Source organism: Jaculus jaculus, chromosome 1 (genome assembly GCF_020740685.1).
Source record: "Jaculus jaculus isolate mJacJac1 chromosome 1, mJacJac1.mat.Y.cur, whole genome shotgun sequence".
NCBI classification, from domain to species: Eukaryota; Metazoa; Chordata; class Mammalia; order Rodentia; family Dipodidae; genus Jaculus; species Jaculus jaculus.
In genome coordinates, this window is record NC_059102.1 from 51,947,208 (window position 1) to 51,966,433 (window position 19,226).

A 19,226-nucleotide genomic window follows, 5' to 3' on the forward strand; every position below is an offset into this window, starting at 1 on the left:
CATTAACTTATTAGTGCCCCGTTTTTAAGATGGTGGTAATACAATCCCAGCTACATAGGTATCTGAATTACAAGTTGGTGCTCATCTTGGACAATTTATCAAAAAGACCCTGTCTCAAAATGATGACAACGACATGGGCTATATATAGCTCATTAGCATGTGAGGAGGCTGTGTGGGTTCATAACCCAGTAGACCAAAAAAAAAAAGTGTGTCGGATAAACTCAGCAGCAAAGATCACAGATGCTTATAATGGTAAATCATCTTTATTAACTAAATAGTCACACTAGAAATTGACTAATACAAAAGGAAATGCTGGTTCTTAGTGGAATAGGACAGAAGAGTTTTCAGTTTAATTTTTTGCTGCACCATGTGTATTTATATGGTAGGCATTAAAAATCCATTTTAAGATTCAGAAGAAGGTGGTTTTAAATAAAGATTTAAGTGAAAGTAGCACCAGAAGGACCAGGTACCAAGTCAAATATCCACTCATTCAGGAGTTTTATTATGTGATATTGCACTTATAGAAAAGTAAATGACAGCAAATTACCAAACTTGTTTTAAATAGTTGGTGAATTTTGAAATAAGTAATTCCAAAATAATTTTGAGTTTTCCTTTAAAGGTAACCTTGCTTAGACATCTAAATCTAGCATTTACTTTAAAAACGAGGATAGAGAACTGAGTTTTATTTCTGAATTGTATTTAGAAGAGAGGCTATTTTATAGTGGTACAAATTTGGTCCACATCAAGTACATTGTTATAAAAATAAACAAGATTTTATAAAAAATAACATTGCATTCCTGTCTAAACTGCACAAGTACAAACACGCTATCTAAATTAATACTGTTATTAGGTAATTAGAATGACATATAGTGGATATGTGTTTAGTGTAAAGCAACTGAGTATGTTTGTATAACACGAATATTTATATCTAGAAATACAATATTTTTAAACTTTATAATGAAGAATTTACATACTAATTTTTAGTAGCTATGATAATACAGGATCCCAGTCTATTTACAGTCCATTTTATTCAATTTACAAAAGCAATAAATAAGAAACTATATTAATTTGAACAAAATCTGTTCCACTTCATGATCCATGGGACTACTTCTGTTACTTTACAACCAAGCCAATAAACCTATCTTTATGAAGACTGCTCAATTTGGAAAGAGTTAGCCCTGTCTTTATTCCAATAGTATGGGCATGCAGAATCCATCATAAAACTTAGATTATATATAATACAAGTCTTAAAAATATTGACAGTGTCTTTGAATATATTTACATAAGCGTATTCACAAAAAGATACACTTCTTTGATACAAAAGTTTAGTGGTGTCAGCATAATTGGTAAGAACTCCTTGCCCTCTGTCCACATTGATTTAACAGGAAGCAAGCTTGCTACACCAGGTGCATTATAACTCACAGGTACGTGGCTTTCATCAGTTCACAACTTGGGTCTTAACAGGCTAGTAAGCCAAAGGGTCTCCACCCACTGGCACATACTGAGTGAGGGTAGGCATCAATTCAAAAGACCAATTGGTGGGTCCAGTGGGTTCTACCCAAGGAAGCAGAGAGAGAGAGATCGATCAAATACCTTGTGAACCACAGAATGCACCTTAGCATTTATTTAAACGGGAAAACAAAAAGCAAACAAAAAACAGCCTAAATACATTTTGAACCAGAAAACAGGTATGAAGCTTAAGTAGGGAAAAAATAAGCTCACTGGGTGCCCTATAAGAGGTACAAACCTGTGAATAACACCAAAATATTGTCGTACACTGGTACAATACTGTTACCTTCTACTGCAAAGTTTCTTATGAAAGATGCTTTACTTGATACCACATTTTTATGGAGTAAAACAATTTTTTTAAGAAAAAAAGTTCATTAAAAACTTGTAATACTTTACCAAAGTGTTTGTGACTCGAGTTCTTTCCCTGTTATACCATTCAACCAGGTCACAGTGTACTCAGTTGCATGCTGCTGCTAATACTGCCTGTTGTGATGTTCTGGCTCTTGTTAGGACACAGAGCAGTCGTAAGCCCCATCCTGAAGTGGTTCCTCCTCTTCTACTTCAGTTGTGTCCTCATCTTTCCGGCTGACCATGTTGCTTCCCCCAGTCTCATTTAGAAGGATGCTGCCATGGCTAGAAGAACCTCTGCTCTCCTCTGGCCGGGGGCTGCTCTGTTCAGGAGCCTTACCCACTGCTGTTGGCTGGAAGGCGTCAGGCTGAACCTGCTCTTGTGTTATCTCACTGAGCTTCTGAAGTTGTGGCTTAATGATGTTTAAAAATGGCTTATATCCAGGGCTGAGTAAAGGGGGAAAAAAGATAGTTCTGATCTCCTGTAATTCAAGACTCAGTGGTTATGGATAAACTACTCCTATACACTGACACAGTAAGGGAAATGATTTGTTATAAGGAAGGGAAGACTTTTAGGGTGCTGTGCCCAGCACAGGAGGAGGTGTATATAGCATAGGCTGTCTTAATTTTTCATTGACAACCTCTGTGCATATAGACAATATACCATGATAATAAACCCCCTCCCACAGCCTCCCTTTCCCTCACTGAAGCCCCCTCACTGAATCCCTTCTTTTCAACTAATCTATTTTGATGTCATCATTTTCCCCTTCCTATTATGAAGGTTTTATATGGGCAGCATCAGCCTGAGTCTTATTTCTTAGCAGTAACGATGTGATATTGTTCTTGTCAACTTGATTTTTTATAGTTACTAAGGAAACAAACTTGGGGTACCCTGTAAGGGAGTTTCTAGATCATGTTAACTGAGGTGGGAAGGACCCCTCCCCCAACTGGGTAGTACTTTTCCATGCGTGGAGGTCCTAAACTGAATAAAACAAAGCGGGCTGAATATAAGCAATTATCTCTCCCTACCAGTGGCTTTAACATCTTGCTGCCATGATAGACTGCACCTGGACCTGTGCACCAAAATAAACCTTTTGTCTTCCTTAAGCTGCTTTAGTAGTCAGGTATTTTGGTCATAGCAATGAGAAAAATAAAGACTAACACCAGTATTAAAATAATACTCAACACTTGAAGGACCAGAAGGATTTTGATCATAAAACAACCTTCAGAGAGCATCTCACATGTATTTGATAATTAAGGAAAACTATAGAAGTAAACAGTACAGACTAGAGTGCAAGAGCTCTGAACTTGACATGTCAGTAGCTGTCATGAAGTGTTAAAATTCACAGATCAGGGCTTGAGAGATGGCTTAGTAGGTACAGGCACTTGCTGTGCAAGCATGAGGACCTGAGTTCAATCCCCAGCAACCATGTACAAAGCTACATGGGGCTATGTACACTTGTAATCCTACCACTTGGGGAAGACAGGAGCATGACTGGGGTTTGCTGGTCAGCTAGTTTAAAATTGAGAAACAGTGCAAGGTACAGATGAGAGTGCAAGGTTCAGCGAGAGACTGTCTTAAAGAAATGTGAAAAGCAGTAGAGGGCACCTGACACCTTCTTTGGCTTCCACATGCATACACACAGGGCATTTCTTTACATCCATGTGTACATACCACACATACAAGTAGCCCCCCCCCCAATCTGATTACGTATTTTTTGTCTTTTCAAGAAGACTTTATGTTATAAACTCCAGTTAGAGAGGACTATACATCTCAATTCACAGTTCACTTGTACAATATCATTAAGTTAGTGATATTCATCCATATCATAAGCTGGCCAACACTATAAACTTTACTCACTGACTTTACCCAAAAGTAGATGGGTAAACAAAGTAGTTTTAAAACATACCAACTATAAAAGCACATTTTATTTCAACTGTGGATATTAAAAAATAAACAAATGTATTACAACAGTTTTAATGTGAAGTCAGCACTCAACAAAGTACACTAAGCTTGTGGAAACTAGTACGTACCAATCTGTAGAGGCCCATCGGTCCACAGCATGCAGCCCTGTCTTTATGTTCTGTAATATCTCTCCATCCACCTCTGAAGACTGAGCAATAACCAAAATCTGATTGATGACTGAGGATTCTCTAAGAATCAGGCCAATGACAACACACCAGTCCAGACATCCTGCCTCCATGAAAATGTGTAGCAAATAACTATGTAAGAACAAGACAATGATTTGTATTAAACACGATTGCTCAGGGTACAGAAAGGCAACATTTATATGGAAAGCAGCCCTGTGCACACAAATAGCCTGAATAGGCTTTTCTATGACTTTAAAAAGCTGAAAATCTCACCGAAGCTGGACTTGGGATTTATGAGGCCCTTTACTCGCCAACTCCATAGAGATGTGCTCTAGCTCAGACTGAGTCAAACTGAGTGTGGAAAAGTTTTCATCCACCACTGTCCAATCCCCATCTACCATGGAGCTACTTTCAGTCAAGTCTGTGGCCGAACCAATGCTGCATTCATCACCTGTAGAATTTTCAAAAGTAAATTACATTTTAATTTTTAATATTGGCTATTTCTGAGATGTTGATTTCTCCTCAGGTATTTGAAATGAAAACATTAAACTTACTGCTAAAATGGCCTTAATATGAACAAAAGTAGATATTAAAAAAAACTAGTAGAGCAATAAATAGACATATTGCCTTAGGATGGAAAAACAACTAATTTTCCAACTAAAAAGTAATGGCAGCCACCACACATGGCAACAGCTCACATTAAAAAAAGTTGTCAGCACTGTAAGGTAAGGGTGGTATCAGTGGTAGAGTGCCTGCCTAGCATGCATGAGGCCCTAAATTCAATCCCCAGTACTGGACAAAAGAATTAGACCAATTACTAAAATAAATATAGCAAGATTTTATAATGCTACATATCAGCATCAAGTAGCTAAAACTTAAATAATCTTACCTTTATTAGATAATGGTGACAGGAAAGCATCTTGCATATGTGGTCCTTGGGATGAGACTGTCTCGATTTCATGATGGGTGGGGCCAATGTTGCTGAGCCAACTCTGACTTCGTTGAATATTAGAGATACCAGCTTCTATCTCAAGGTTCCCCACTACAGGGTAAGACCACAAACAAAAATGGGGGTTAAGGGATAGATTTAAAGATGCATTTTAGCCATTTATTTGGTATGAATTCTGTCACAATTTAGCTTATTTTGACAGCATGACTAACACTGCAAAATTCCTTGCCAGAACAGGAGTGAGAGCTTTTACATTCAGTCAGTTCTTAATTTGTTTATAATCTAATATAATAATAATGGTTAGATTTATGAATTAGACTTCAAGGTCTAATTTTAGGTCACAAGACATAAAGATGGGCTGGAGAGATGACTTTATGGTTAAGGTGCTTGCCTGCGAAGCCTAAGGACTCAATTTCAATAACCCAGTAGCCATGTAAGCCAGATAAACAAGGGTGGCACATGCATCTGGAGTTGTTTGCAGTGGCTGGAGGCCCTGGCATGTCCATTCTCTGTCTCTCTCTCTCTCCCTCAAGGAAAAAAAAAATGGACAAAGGCATGTTTGACCTCATATATTCTTGGTGAAATGATATTTCAACTGATGTACAAAAAAGTTGGCTATTTTATGCTTGAGTATGGATGAAAAGACTTCTTTGAATGTTAATTAATGGTAACATGTCAAAATACTTGGACTAAAAATACAGTTTGTGTAAAAAAGGTGGCAGTCTATATTACCTGTTCGATATTTTCCATTTTTGAAAGGGGAGCAGATAGAAGAGGCTGGGATAATGGGAAGTGGCCACAGGAAATCTTTGTGGAGTCTCTTAAGGGCTATTACAAAGTTGTCTACCCGGGCAGCTCGGGTCCGTTCCTTGCACAGCCAACTGATTAGTTCAAAACCTAGCTGGGCTGCAAAACAGCCAAGATCCTTTAACCGCACATCTTCTAAGAGACGTCGAGCATGTCTCCAGAGCATCATGTCAATATACATGTTCTCAGCACAGTCACTGTCTTTGCTCCATCTGCAAGTGGAAATGAAGAAAGCTGACAGACGGCACACGTTTCTATGTGTTAGCTCTGAGTAAGCAGAACAGGAGGTAAGAGAACCATTATTTAATTCTGCCTGAACAGGAATAAAAAGCTTCAGAGCTTCTCTGTGTAACACCATAACATGTTGCACACTTGGAGAACAGCTAGTTCTTTTGACCAATTTGTACAATGAACATATGCAATAAGAATAAAGACGAAAGCAGCACATAGGAAAAGGACAGCAGGTGGTAGAAGGGGGAAAAAAGGGGAGCAGACAAATGATGCATTTGGAAAGACCAGTGAAAGAGGTAAGTAGGTAAGAGATCAGAGAAATTAAAATGGAAGACAAAGTGAAATGAAATCTCTCACTGAGCTATGAATAACTAAAATATTGTCTGCCATATATTTTAAAAAATTAATTAATTAATTAATTTGATTTGTTGAGGCAGAGCCTCATTCTAGTCCATGTTCACCTGGAATTCACTATGTAGTTTCAGAGTGGCCTCAAACTCACGGTGATCTTCCTACCTCTGCCTCCTGAGTGCTGATTAAAGGCGTGTGCCACCACACCTGGTTGTTTTTATTTATTTATTTATTTTTAGTTTTTTGAGGTAGGGTCTTGCTCTAGCCCCAGGCTGACCTAGAATTCACTATATAGTCTCAGGGTGGTCTTGAACTCACAGCGATCCTCCTACCTCTGCCTCTCAAGTGCTGGGATTAAAGGCGTGTGCCACCATGCCCAGCTGTTTTTTATCTTTAATGGAGTAGGGAGGGGAAAGGGGGAGAGAGGACTGGTGCACCATCGCCTCCAAACATTGCAATTGAACTCCAGGAGCATGCGCTACCTAGTGTGCTTGTGCAATCTTCTGCTTGTGTTGCCTTGTGTGTCTGGTTTATGTGGGATCTGGAAGTGAAACATGGGTCCTTAGGCTTCACAGGCAAATGCCTTAACTGCTAAGCCATCTGTCCAGCCCAGTCTAACATATCTTAAATGTATGAGCACACATGTAAGTGGTTTGGTAACTGGGTGGTGGGGTACCCACGATGAGAGGTAATGCAATGGGACAGTAAACAGCTCAGTCTCTGAAGCACAACTTCTGGATTTACACTTCATTCTGCCTCCCATTATATGAACATAACCAAGTTCAATTTTTTTGAGCCTCTTTCTCTCTTTCACCTGCACAGTGAGCAACAACATCCAGAGTTTTAAAGACCAACATATGTCAGAGGTTGGGGAGATGGCTCAATGGTTAAAGGTGTTTGTTTGCAAAGTCAGCTGGCCCTGGGTTCAATCTTTCAGACACCCAAGTTAAGCCTGGCAGACATTTGTAGCAACAAGAGAGCCTGACATGTACATATGTTTGCACGCGTGCATAGCGTGCACACACACATTTTAAAAAAAGAAAAAGGGGTCTGCAACTGAATTAAGTTATTTCCATAAGGCCTAGTTTTGTAAATGCCATGAAATGCAATGTGTCACAAATGCCCTGGAAGCAGTAATAGTTCTTTATTCTTTTACCTTTTCCCAGAAGGACCAGATGGCATACTTAGTGTTTTCTGTAAGCTGAATTTACTAGGGGGAACATTTTCAGCTGACTGGGACAAACTGATGCTTCGATTCCTGAAGAACTCAAATCCACCACTCGAACTGGGCTCCTGTCATTACATACAAAATGCAACAGTTTTAATGGAAGATGCCTAATATGTGTACACTCTAAAATAGCTATACAACTTTGCAACTAACCTGAGCTGTAGGTGTGGATGGAGGGGTCTCAGATTCTCCAGAACCAATGGCTTTAAGAAATCGAATCATGTGTCGACATAGGTCCCATTTGCCTTGTTCAAGTGCTGTGTTGAACAGAAGGGTAGCATGCTGTCTACTGACTGCAGGGACTTCCATATTCTATAAAAGAAACCAAGGAAGACAGCATTCTTTTTATAATACATGATTTGGGAAAAGGTAAGCAATTCCTTCCTCCATGATTCCCCAAATACAAGAAATAAACAAGCCATAGTATTGTATTCAGTAACTTAACAGTAAAATTAAAAGTAGTATTAAAAAGTTCCATGAGGAAAAGCGAAGCAGGTACTCTCCTGGTATAACATATATTATAATTTATCGAAGCCCAGTTACATGCCAGATACTTTATTAAACATATACCTTACATAATTATCTTATTTCTTGCAGTGACTGCAAAATAGTTCTATCATTCCTATTTTACAGGTGAAAAAAAACTGACTGACTTAAATTGCTGAAGATCAACAGAAAAGCAAGAAGATATAAAAGAAATAAAAATAGGAAAGGAAGAAGTCTAACTACCCCTCTTTGCAGATGATATAATTCTATACTTAAAAGAATAGAAATTACAAGAAAACTCCTAGAGTCAACACAAAAAATAAGTAGCTTCTCTAGACACCGTTGCAGTCAGGTTCACACAGGTGCCAGAAAAGACATGACCAAGAGCAATTTGTGGGGAGGAAAAAGGGTTTATTTTGGCTTATAGGCTCGCGGGGAAGCTCCATGATGGCAGGAGAAAATGACAAAATGAGCAGAGGGTGGACATCACCCTCTGGGCAACAACAGGTGGAAAACAGGAACAGGAGAGTGTGCCAAACACTGGCAAGGGGAAACTGGCTATAACAACAATAAGCCTGCCCCCAACAATACACTGCCTCCTGGAGGTGTTAATTCCCAAACCTCCATCATCTGGGAACCTAGCATTTAGAACACTTAGGTTTATGGGGGACATGTAAATCAAACCATCACATTCCGCCCCTGCCCCCCATAAACTGTTAATCATCTATGATGTAAACTGAATACATTCAGTCCAACTTTCAAAGTCCCCACATCTTTTAATTCATCCTAATGGTGTTTACACATTCCCATAGCCCAACATCTTTTCACTGAGCCATAATACCAACCCCCCCTAAAAAAAACCATAATGGCACATAATACACATTCACACTGCAAAATATGGCATTGGGTATAGCAAAGAAATATTTAACCAATACAATATTCAATTTTCATTTACTTATTTGAGAGCAACAGACAGAGAGAAAAGGAGGGGAAGGAGGGAGAGAAGGAGAGAATGGATGCGCCAGGGCCTCCAGCAACTGCAAACAAACTCCAGATGTATGTGCCACTTTGTACATCTGCCTTAAGTGGGTCCTGGGGAATGGAGCCTCGAACTGGGGGGTCCTAAGGCTTCACAGGCAAGCACTTAACCGCTAAGCCATCTCTCCAGCTCCAATACAATATTTAAACAGGGCAAACATCAAATTCTGTAGCTCCAAGTCCAACAACCCTAGACTGTGACAAATCAAGTCCACCCCTCCAACTAGGTTACTCACAGTTCTGGAAAACTTCATCTGGGGCTGGCACCTTTCCTTAATAGCTATCTCGTAGTCCCAGCATCTCCAATGGGTCTTCACTGCAACCCATGGTTCATCCTCATGGCTCCATCAGTCTCCATGCAGGTATCCAGCAAACCTGCTTCATTCACACTACCCATGGCCTTTTCCAAAACAAGACTGTGTTGCAAGCTCAATAACCCTCTTTCCTGCATTTCTTATACTCCACAATACCAGGTAGGGTGGCAATTTGTTAATCGGGGGTAGGGGTGGAGGGTAAAGCAGACTTTGAAGAACTCCACTCCTTGAGCACTCAGATGCCCCTTCAAAAGAGTCTATATTCTTCCTATTGCCACAATGCAGGTCAGCTGGCCCAATCTCAATGGTTGGTTGTAATCTCTCATACAATTGCATCTGAACAAGCTGAAGTTTTGACCCAAAGATTTCTTTCTGTGCCATATCCCTCTGCACACACCAGTCTGTTTCTATGCAAAGGAAACCTGCACAAGTTCTCAGGACATAGGCATAACAGCAAGCCTCTCACACAAACTGCTTTAAGCCCAGTACAGGCAAAACTCTTTTTCACCCTCATAAGCCAAATTTCACAGTTCATAGTTTTTACTGCAATCTGGTCTTTCAACTCTGACCAGAACAGTCCATCAAGCTGTACTTACAGTACTGCAAGACATCTCTTAGGCTGAGGTTTCAAATCCTCCCACATTCCTCTTGAAAATAGGTCCAAAAGGCCAAAGCCACACAGTTAGGTGTCTAGCAGCAATCCCACTCCTTGGTACCAACATTACTGTTGCAGTCAGGTTCGCATTGCTGCCAGAAAACACTTGACGAAGAGCAACTTGTGGGGGAAAAGGGTTTATTTTGGTTTATAGTCTCATGGGGAAGTTCCATGATAAGCAGGGTAAAATGACAGTATGAGCAGAGATTGACATCACCCCCTAGCCAACATCAGGTAGACAACAGGAATAGGAATGTACAAACACTGGCAAGGGAAACTGGCTGTTAATACCCATAAGACTGTCCCCAACAATACACTGCCTCCTGGAGGTGTTAATTCCCAGATCGCCATCATCTGTGAACCTAGTATTCAGAACACCTAAGTTTGTGGGGATGCCTGAATCAAACGACTGCAGACCCCAATAATGAACTTCAAAGAAACCAATCAATAAAAATGTCCCATTCTAATAGCTGCAAGAAATTTAAAATAGTTAGGAATAAGCCTAACCAAAAATGTGAAGGATCTCTACCATGATAACTTCAAGATATTAAAAACAATGATAATACTAGATGATGGAGAGACTATCGATGCTCCTGGATTGTCAGAATCAGTATTGTGAAAATGGCTATCTTGCCAAAAGTAATTACAGATTCAACAAAATCCCCAACAAAATTCCAATGATGCTCATAACCATAACTGGAAAAAATAACCCAGGAATTCATATAGAAAGAAGCACAATAGACCAGGAATAGCCAAAGCAATCCTAAGGAGATGGAATAGCTGGAAGTATTATAATTTCTCATCTCAAGATATAGGGCAATCAACAGTGATAAAGACAGCATGGTATTGGCACTAAAACAAATATAGACCAACAGAACTAAAATAAATCCATATTACTTTGACCACCTAATCTTTGACAGAAGAGCCAAAGACATCCAGTAGAAAAATTTAGCCTAAACAACAAACAGTGCTGGCACAACTGGAGATCCATCTGCAGAAGAATGAAATTAGATCTCTATCTTTAACCCTGTGCAAATATCAATTTAAAGTGGGTCAAAGACTTTAATCTAAAACCTGAGACACTGAAACTGCTAAAGGAAAACTTAGGGAACACACTCCAAGATATAGACATAGGCAAAAACTTTCTGAACAGGCTTCTAATAGCACAGAAAACAGCCCCAAGAATAAACAAATTAGGGTGCATGAGACTAAAAAGTTTCTACAATGCTAAACAAACCACCAGCAATTCTACAGAACTGGGTGGGGAGAAATCTTTGCCAGTTAAACTTCAGACAGTCTACACAACTGGGGAGGGAGGATCTTTGCCAGTTATACTTTAGACAGAATTCATAAATAACTGCAAAAACTGGACACTCCCAAAATAAATCTGCCCATCAGCAAATGGGCTAATGAACAGACAGTTCACAAAAGAACAAACACATGTGGGCATGGTGGCATATGCCTTTAATTCCAGCACTCAGAAGGTAGGAGGACTGCTGTGAGTTCAAGGCTAGCCTGGGACTACTGAGTGAGTTCCAGGTCAGCCTGGGCTACAGTGAGACCCTACCTCAACCTCCCTAACCCACAAATGACCAATAAGTACTTTAAAATGTGTTCAACATCCCAGCAACATGACAAATGCATTTTAAAAAAAAAATTTTAAATTTTAAATATTGCAACTTTGCAATACCATTCTACCTTTGTCAGTATGGCTCACAACAAGAAAACTGACAAGGGCTGGCATGGATGTGGGGAAAGAGAAACTGTTATCTACTGTTTGTGGGAGTGAAAACTGGTAGTCACTATGGAAATTAACATGGTGAGTTCTCAAAAACTCAAAACTTTTCAAAAACTACAGCTGGATCGATGGCTCAGCAGTTAAAGGTGCTTTGCAAAGCTAGGCTTGGGTTCTATTCCCAGTATCCATGGAAACCAGAGGCACAAAGAGGTGCAAGTGTCTGGAGTTCATTTGCAGTTACACAAGGCCCTGGCACACCCATTTTTCTCTGTCTGTCTCTGTGTCTGCTTCTCAAATAAATAAATAAGCCAGGCGTGATGGCATGGTGGCACACGCCTTTAATCCCAGCACTGGGGAGGCAGAGGTAGGAGGATCGCCGTGAGTGAAAGTCACCCTGAGACTACAGAGTTAATTCCAGGTCAGCCTGGACCAGAGCGAGACCCTACCTCGAAAAACCAAAATAAATAAATAAAATATTAAAAAACAAAACAAACTTAGAACTAAAACTCCCATATGCCCCAGATACACCACTCCTGGGCATAAACCCTAAGGACTCCACACACTACTACAGGGACAATTGCACACCCATGTTTATTGTTACTCTGCTTCCAATAACTAAGAATTAAAATCAGCCTAGATGCCTAGAAAGATGAGTGGATAATGAAAGTGTGGTACATAAAAACAACAGAATTCTATTCGGCAGTACAGCAAAATGAAATTATGATTTATAGGAAAATGGATGAATTTGAAAAGAATAACTAAGTATGATGTTCCAGAACCAGAAAGCTCAAAACCATGTGTTCTCTCTGATATGCAGTCCTTAGCTTGTAATATCTATAAGGATGTATACGTACAGGGGCAAATGTGGGTAAAACTTATAAAGGTAAAATCATAACCAAAAGTGAGGGACTAGGAGAGGGGTGAGGGAAGGGCTAAAGGACACATGTGACATGTACACAGAATGGAGGAGGATATTAGGGGGAAGGGGACTGAGGGAAGGAAAGGGGATCAGAATCAACAAAACCTGTGCTTGAAAAAGGCTAGAATGAATGGTATCTAAATCTCTCTATACCAAATAAAGTAAAATATAGCTGGGCGTGATGGCACACACCTTTCATCACAGCACTGAGGAGGCAGAGGTAGGAGGATCACCTTGAGTTTGAGGCCAGCCGGACACTACTTAGTGAATTCCAGGTAGGCCTGGGGTGGAGTGAGACCCTACTTCAAAAAAGTAAAATCTAAAAAGAACATAAATCTAAGCTTACCTGACTCCAATAAACCTGTATCTATTCCCACAAAAGTCATCTGAGGTTGTGACTAAAACTCTTTGCTTTGGGTGATATCAAGTACTACTGTTGTATACTCAACATCCTCAATTTTTATTTCACAAATTCAACCTCCTCAACACTTTGACAAATTCAATCTAAATGCCTGTTTGCATTCCTCAAAAGCTGTGTGACAGACTTGAGTTTAATTATAATTATTAGCTGCCAATCCATAGCATCTTAGAGAATCTGCTAGATTAACAATTCCCAATTCCACTGTTAGGGAGATCACTGAAGGCCCAAGGAGTGACTCATAATGAAAGAAACAGCTGCATTTGTTTAGATTGTTCTTATTCTGTGGTCACCCCTGGCCTCAGGAGAGTTAACTAAATAACCATAATCTCAGGGTTATGCACCTCTACTTGAATATCTCCCCTGGTTTTTCCTGAAGCAAATAAGCTGAGAGTAAACTGCTTGAGATTCAAACTAGGTTATGATTAGATTCTTACACCAATGAAAATAACTATAGTAATTTGAAATAAATTTTAAGTGTAAACCTTCAAATCTGAAGTATTGAGCCCCTTTTCAAACATATATTGAAACAAACTTTTAGGAGTCTCAACACATTTTCAGCTTGCTACAGAAGTTAAAGGTCTAATGCTGTGTTATAAGCTTGGTTTAATCAGAATCCCCTCAATAATTACACATTACAAAAAATTACTCAAATATTAAAAAGCAGTTAAGTCCCTTGTTGTGGACAGCTCAGAAAACACTAATGTCCAAAGTAACACTTTTTCACTATTGTTTCTTTTCTTTTATTGTTTACTTTTTTATTTATTTTTTGAGGCAAGGTCTCACTCAAGCCCTGCCTGGGCTCAATTGAAATTCATGTTGGTCCTCCTACCTCAACCTTCCCAGTGCTGGGATTACAAGCATGAGCCTCCACACCAGCTCATGTTCTTATACATAGCATTTTAGTAGTCTAATGTAATATTTATTATGGAATATGTATATCATATAATACAGGTAATAAAAATTTTCTTCACCAGATATGGTGGTACACACCTTTAATCCCAGCACTTGGGAGGCAGAGAGGTAGCAGGATCACCATTAATTTGAGGCTACCCTGAGACTACATATTGAATTCTAAGTCAGCCTGGGCTAGAGTGAGACCGTACCTTGAAAAACCAAACCAAACCAAACAACAACAACAAAAAACCCAATTCTTCAGCATCAATGAAAGTTATACTCTGAAAACATTAATCAGGTTGCCCTAGTTATATATGATAAACAGGACAAAAACCTTTGTAATGCTACTTTTGTAATATTCAAGGAAATCCTGATGAGACTGAGTTCTTCAAAATGAAAGATAAACACTGTAGAGAAATCCCATAAACACAATCAGCGGAATCAACACAGGACATATTTCCCCTACCCACATATTTAAGCGAATTAATTCTTGTACCATTACAAGGAAAGCTGTAAAGCTATTACCTGTAAGATAATAAGGTAAGAGGCAGCTGTATCTAAATCCTGAGCCATCAAACATTCTTCAAATAAGTCCTTGGGGTTTCCAACAGCTGCAAAAAGGTAATTCCAGAGAGCATATTCAGTCTTCCTGGCACAATGAACAACTGTCTGCAGGAAAAGGGGGAACTCAGTGATATATTTTGCCACAGTGGGAAGCAACGGGTCGGGAATGGGCTCCCGTGAGGTAGCTTCTTCTTCCAGCACTTCGTGGAGCATGAGCTCCAGCACATGAGGGAAGTAAGGTAACGCAGCACAGGACTGAGCCAAGAGCAGGGCTTGCTCTCCAAGGTTCCTGACCAGAAGCTGACGGAGGATGTGGTGGAGGTAGATCTGAGAGGTTCTCTCCACAACACAGAAAGGGAAGAACACTTCCAGCTGCTCCCTAGCACTGTTCCGAGGATACAAATAGTCATAGAGTACAGTGTCATTGACAGCACCAAGGACCAATGCATCTTCAAATAGTACCGCCAGGGGGTAAATGTTGATATGGAAAGGCAGCATAATCCGCTGGGACAGAAAGGAATGGGGCTTGCGGTGATCCCTAGGAAAGAGGGGTAGCCAAACTTTCATCCCAGCACTACCACAGCTCAACCAGAGGGCCTCCAGAAGGTGACGTTTTTGTTTATTTGCTCGACATGTAGTCCAAACATTTTCCACAGACTGAGCTAGTACAACAGGAGGACAGAATGGCAGCTGAAAAAGAAGACACAAGAATTATTTCTTAGTTGGGCATGGTGGTACACACCTTTACCCAGCATTCTAGAAGCCAACGTAGGAAGATCACTGAATTTGAGGCTAGCCTGAGACTAGATAGTGAATATAAGGTAAGCCTGAGCAAGACCCTACCTTGAAAAAAAAAAAGTTTTTCTTTTTCCCATTAAATGTCTACGTTCTTAACTTCCTCGGTACTAGTTTTCTAGGTCTCTCAAAGTAACAGTACAACTTGAGGAAAGTGAGGTATTTAGTTAGAATTGGCCTTCCAAAGTATATGCTTTGAAATCTAAAAATAAAACTCAATGAATGTCACTAATTTATTTTCCCACTGAAATGTGCTTATTACATCTTGATAGACATTTTCTTATTTTGGGATTTATCCTTCACCTTTTAGTCTTAAATTTAGTTATAAGATGAACTTTATATACTTCCTATCTTTTTTTTTTTTTTTTTTTTTGGTTTTTCCAGGTAGGTCTCGCTCTAGCTCAGGCTGACCTGAAATTCAGTACGTAATATCAGGGTGGTCTCAAACACATGGCGGATCCTCCTACCTCTGCTTCCCAAGTGCTAAAGGTGTGTGCCACCATGTCCACCCTTTTCAGGTCTTTTTAAAAAACTTTATTTTAATAACAAGACATCATTCTCCTGTTAATCCTAATCTCACACCTTGCTCCCCTCCGCTTTTGTGTGTGTGTGTAGTGCATGCATGTCTGTGTATATGTGTGGGTGCATGTGCACTTTTGTGTGGAAGCCAGGTCTTGGTTGGGTGTCTTCCTCTCTCTCTTTCCACTCCTGAACAAGGAGCTCAGCCATTTAGCTACACAGGCTAACCAGCCTGCCCCAGGGATCCTCTTATCTCTGCCTTCTCAGTACTGGGAATACAGGTATATGCCTATGTGGTAATTTGATTCAGGTGTCCCCCATAAATTTACGTGTTCTGAAAGCTAGGTCCCCAACTGGCAGCAATATAGAAAGTGGATCCTCATGTAATACATTATAGCCAGTTTCCCCTTGCTGTTTGCCACACTGTCCTGCTGATGCTTGCCAGGAGGTGATGTTCACCCTCTGCTCATGCCACTGTTTTCCCCTGGCAGTATGGAGCTCCTCCTTGAGTCTGTAAGCCAAAATAAACCCTTTCCTCCAACAGGCTGATCTTGGTTGGGTATTTTCTGACAGCAACGTGAAGCTGACTGCACCAACACCATACAAAGCATTGTATGTGGGTTCTGGGGATCATACCATGCTTGGGTAAGCGGGCACTTTACCTACTGAGCCATCTCCCCAGCCTGCTCATACCTTTGTAATGCTTGAAATAACTTGCACTTTACTCACAAGTTTCCTTTGGTTAGGATTACTGTCCTTCTCCCGGATCTGAGGGCCTGATCTGTCCCTCTGCATCATAATGAGCTGGCCTGCAAGGTTCAGCATTATACTCTCTGCATCTCGAGCCTGAAATTTGAGAAAAAGAAATGGATTCATACTAATTTATAGGCATGTTCTGAGCAATCCCTTTCCATCTAGTCCATAAGGTCTATAGGTTAAAAAACAAACAATATCTGTTGAGTTTATACTACATAGACCCATTTTGTTAGACCCTGTGGGAATATAAGAAGTTTTCTGGATATGGTGAAACAAAGCTTCACAATAATGAAATTAGTGATCAATACCACTGTAGCACTGAATTTCCCTGGAAAAACTAAGTTAATTTGAGAAGTTGAAAAAAAAAAATCTGGGCAGGAGGTGGCTTAGTCGTTAAGGTATTTGCCTGAAAAGCCCAAGGACTCAGGTTTGATTCCCCAGTACCCAGGTAAATCAGATGCACAAGGACATACATGAGTCTGGAGTTTGTCTGCAGTAGCTAGAGGCACTAGTATGCCCATTCTCTGTATCTGCCTCCTTCTCTCTCTCTCAAATAAATGAATGAATGAATAAAATAGACAAGATCTATCCATTATAGCAAGAGGTTTTAACCATAATGGTGGGAGAGAGATGGGGGGGGAGAGAGACAGAGGAAGAGAAGTCATCAATGGTATTAAACAGCAGTGGACCCTGCAAGTTTTATGGCTGGCAAGCCAGGCCAAATGTGCCAACCAGTGCAACAATGGCATGTCTGTTATGGGGAAACCAACTGCTGGATGGCTGGTACTAGAAACCTAGTCAAAAGCTTATGGCTAAAACAAACACTGCATATTCTCACTCATCTGTGGTTCCTAACCTGCATCAGGATGAGTTGCAGGCATACCAGAAAGGCAACTTGAGGCCAAGACAAACTAAACCCAAAATGAAGTGGTACCTCAGAAACCTTTCTCCTTGAAGGTAGGCTAAAAGATATAACCCTCAACAGGAGTATGGGGTAGCACACGAAAAGAAGGGCCTTGGAGAGGGTGGGATGAAGCCCAACCTTAAATAATTTTGTCTCTGATCTATAACCTGCAGTACCACATAGGTGCTACCCACATTGAGCTGTTGATCAGAGAGACTTACAAGGTTCCCAAAATAAGACAGACTTCTATCAAAGCACTTAACTGAGGTAAAAAGTAAGACCCTATGGCTGAAGACACCATAAACTGCCAACACAGAACATGGAGAGACCTGGCTAGAAAACCCGAAAGAGAGCCAATTCCCCGTTAGTGGAAAGCACTACATGAGCTAATGCAGAGAAATCGCCAACAATGGTGGGAGCAAGCAGAGGTCTAAGCTACTCAGAAACAACCAGCCTGACAAGTACACACCAGTGCAAAGGTGGCACACAGCCTTGGAAGGTAACCAATGGCTTTTTGATTGGCTGAGAGATGTGCTCTGTGGAAAGGAACACATATCTAGAATTGGGAACCAGGTCGGAATCCTATGGAGACAAAGACTATGATATTCAATGTCAACCTCCCATTAGTCTTTGGCTAAAAGAGAGGCTACATCCATCAAACTCTCCCTAATTAATACAGCTTATTCAATTTAACCTATACTGGCTTCACTCTCCATTGGAGAATCTGGTTTTCTTTTTCAGAAGTCAATGAGACCCAAGGAGATCAACCACCCTTCACATTTCAGTCAAGACCCAGGTGAAACCAGAGGAATTGGGGAGACCAACAAGAGTGCTGCTTCCATGGTGAGCCTGACAAGCAGTGCCAGGGTGAAGGAGACAGATGTTGAGGATACTCAATACATAAAAAAGCAGAAATCCTGAGGCTCCTGAGAGCTCATCGCTAAAGCAGACTTAAAACACATCTACCACAGCTCAGGGAATTTTGTGGAAGAGGGGGCAGGAACAAATTTTAAGAGTCACAGCTTGGGATGACATGCCCAGAGGCACTGCCTCCTCCTAATAACAGACTGCTGCTCCCACAATGCATAACCCATAACCCCATGGGGAATACCAGCAACCCCACTGAGGAGGGACCTCCATGGAATGGCAGTGGGGAGGAGGGAAAAGATGGTATCAACACATGATGTATTCATACAAAGTATGTTTTTAATTAAAAAAATTAAATTAAAAAGCCTATGGCTAGGGACATCATGAGCCCTATGGGAGTAATACCTACTGTTATCTGACTAAATGCATATATTATGTCCACCCAACTGCCCTGTAAGCACTTTTTAATGTTTATGCCCATATATTAAATGCTACTCTCACTTCTGGTTAGAGAAGCTTCTCTTTTCAGACTGTGGTAACCACTGGGATGACTACAGAGCTGAGAAGTGATAGCGGAGTATTTGGCCTAAGTGAGACATCTCTAACACATCCTCCAAGGCTCAGGGACCATTGTGCAGGAGGTGGCAGAAAGAATATAAAAGCCAAAGGAAGGGGAGGACTGCTTACAATGATGTTATCCAGACACAAAGTAGCCTTGATATTCATGGTCTCACACTGGCTGGCACTAACTATACAAGACCTGCATAATTAGGAAGGGTTAGAGGGGGAATGATGGCATTGAAATAGAAAAAAGATGAGTCGGAAAGAAGAGATTCAATGGA

At 40.5% G+C, this 19,226-nt stretch overlaps 1 protein-coding gene across 2 annotated transcripts in view; it reads right to left on the reverse strand.

Moving 5' to 3' along the window:
- Positions 1-244: 244 nt before the first annotated feature.
- Ric1 (RIC1 homolog, RAB6A GEF complex partner 1) overlaps positions 245-19,226 on the reverse strand; it is a 127,346-nt gene continuing 108,364 nt past the window's right edge. For both annotated transcript variants that reach the window (XM_004653178.2, XM_045149157.1), the window contains 9 exons: positions 16,587-16,703; positions 14,505-15,233; positions 7,668-7,826; positions 7,443-7,579; positions 5,630-5,916; positions 4,838-4,990; positions 4,222-4,399; positions 3,892-4,080; positions 245-2,304 (listed from right to left, as the gene is read on the reverse strand). In XM_004653178.2, the coding sequence (XP_004653235.2) occupies positions 2,016-2,304; positions 3,892-4,080; positions 4,222-4,399; positions 4,838-4,990; positions 5,630-5,916; positions 7,443-7,579; positions 7,668-7,826; positions 14,505-15,233; positions 16,587-16,703 (2,238 nt within the window). In that variant the 3' untranslated portion in view covers positions 245-2,015. The remainder of the gene's footprint in view (positions 2,305-3,891; positions 4,081-4,221; positions 4,400-4,837; positions 4,991-5,629; positions 5,917-7,442; positions 7,580-7,667; positions 7,827-14,504; positions 15,234-16,586; positions 16,704-19,226) is intronic.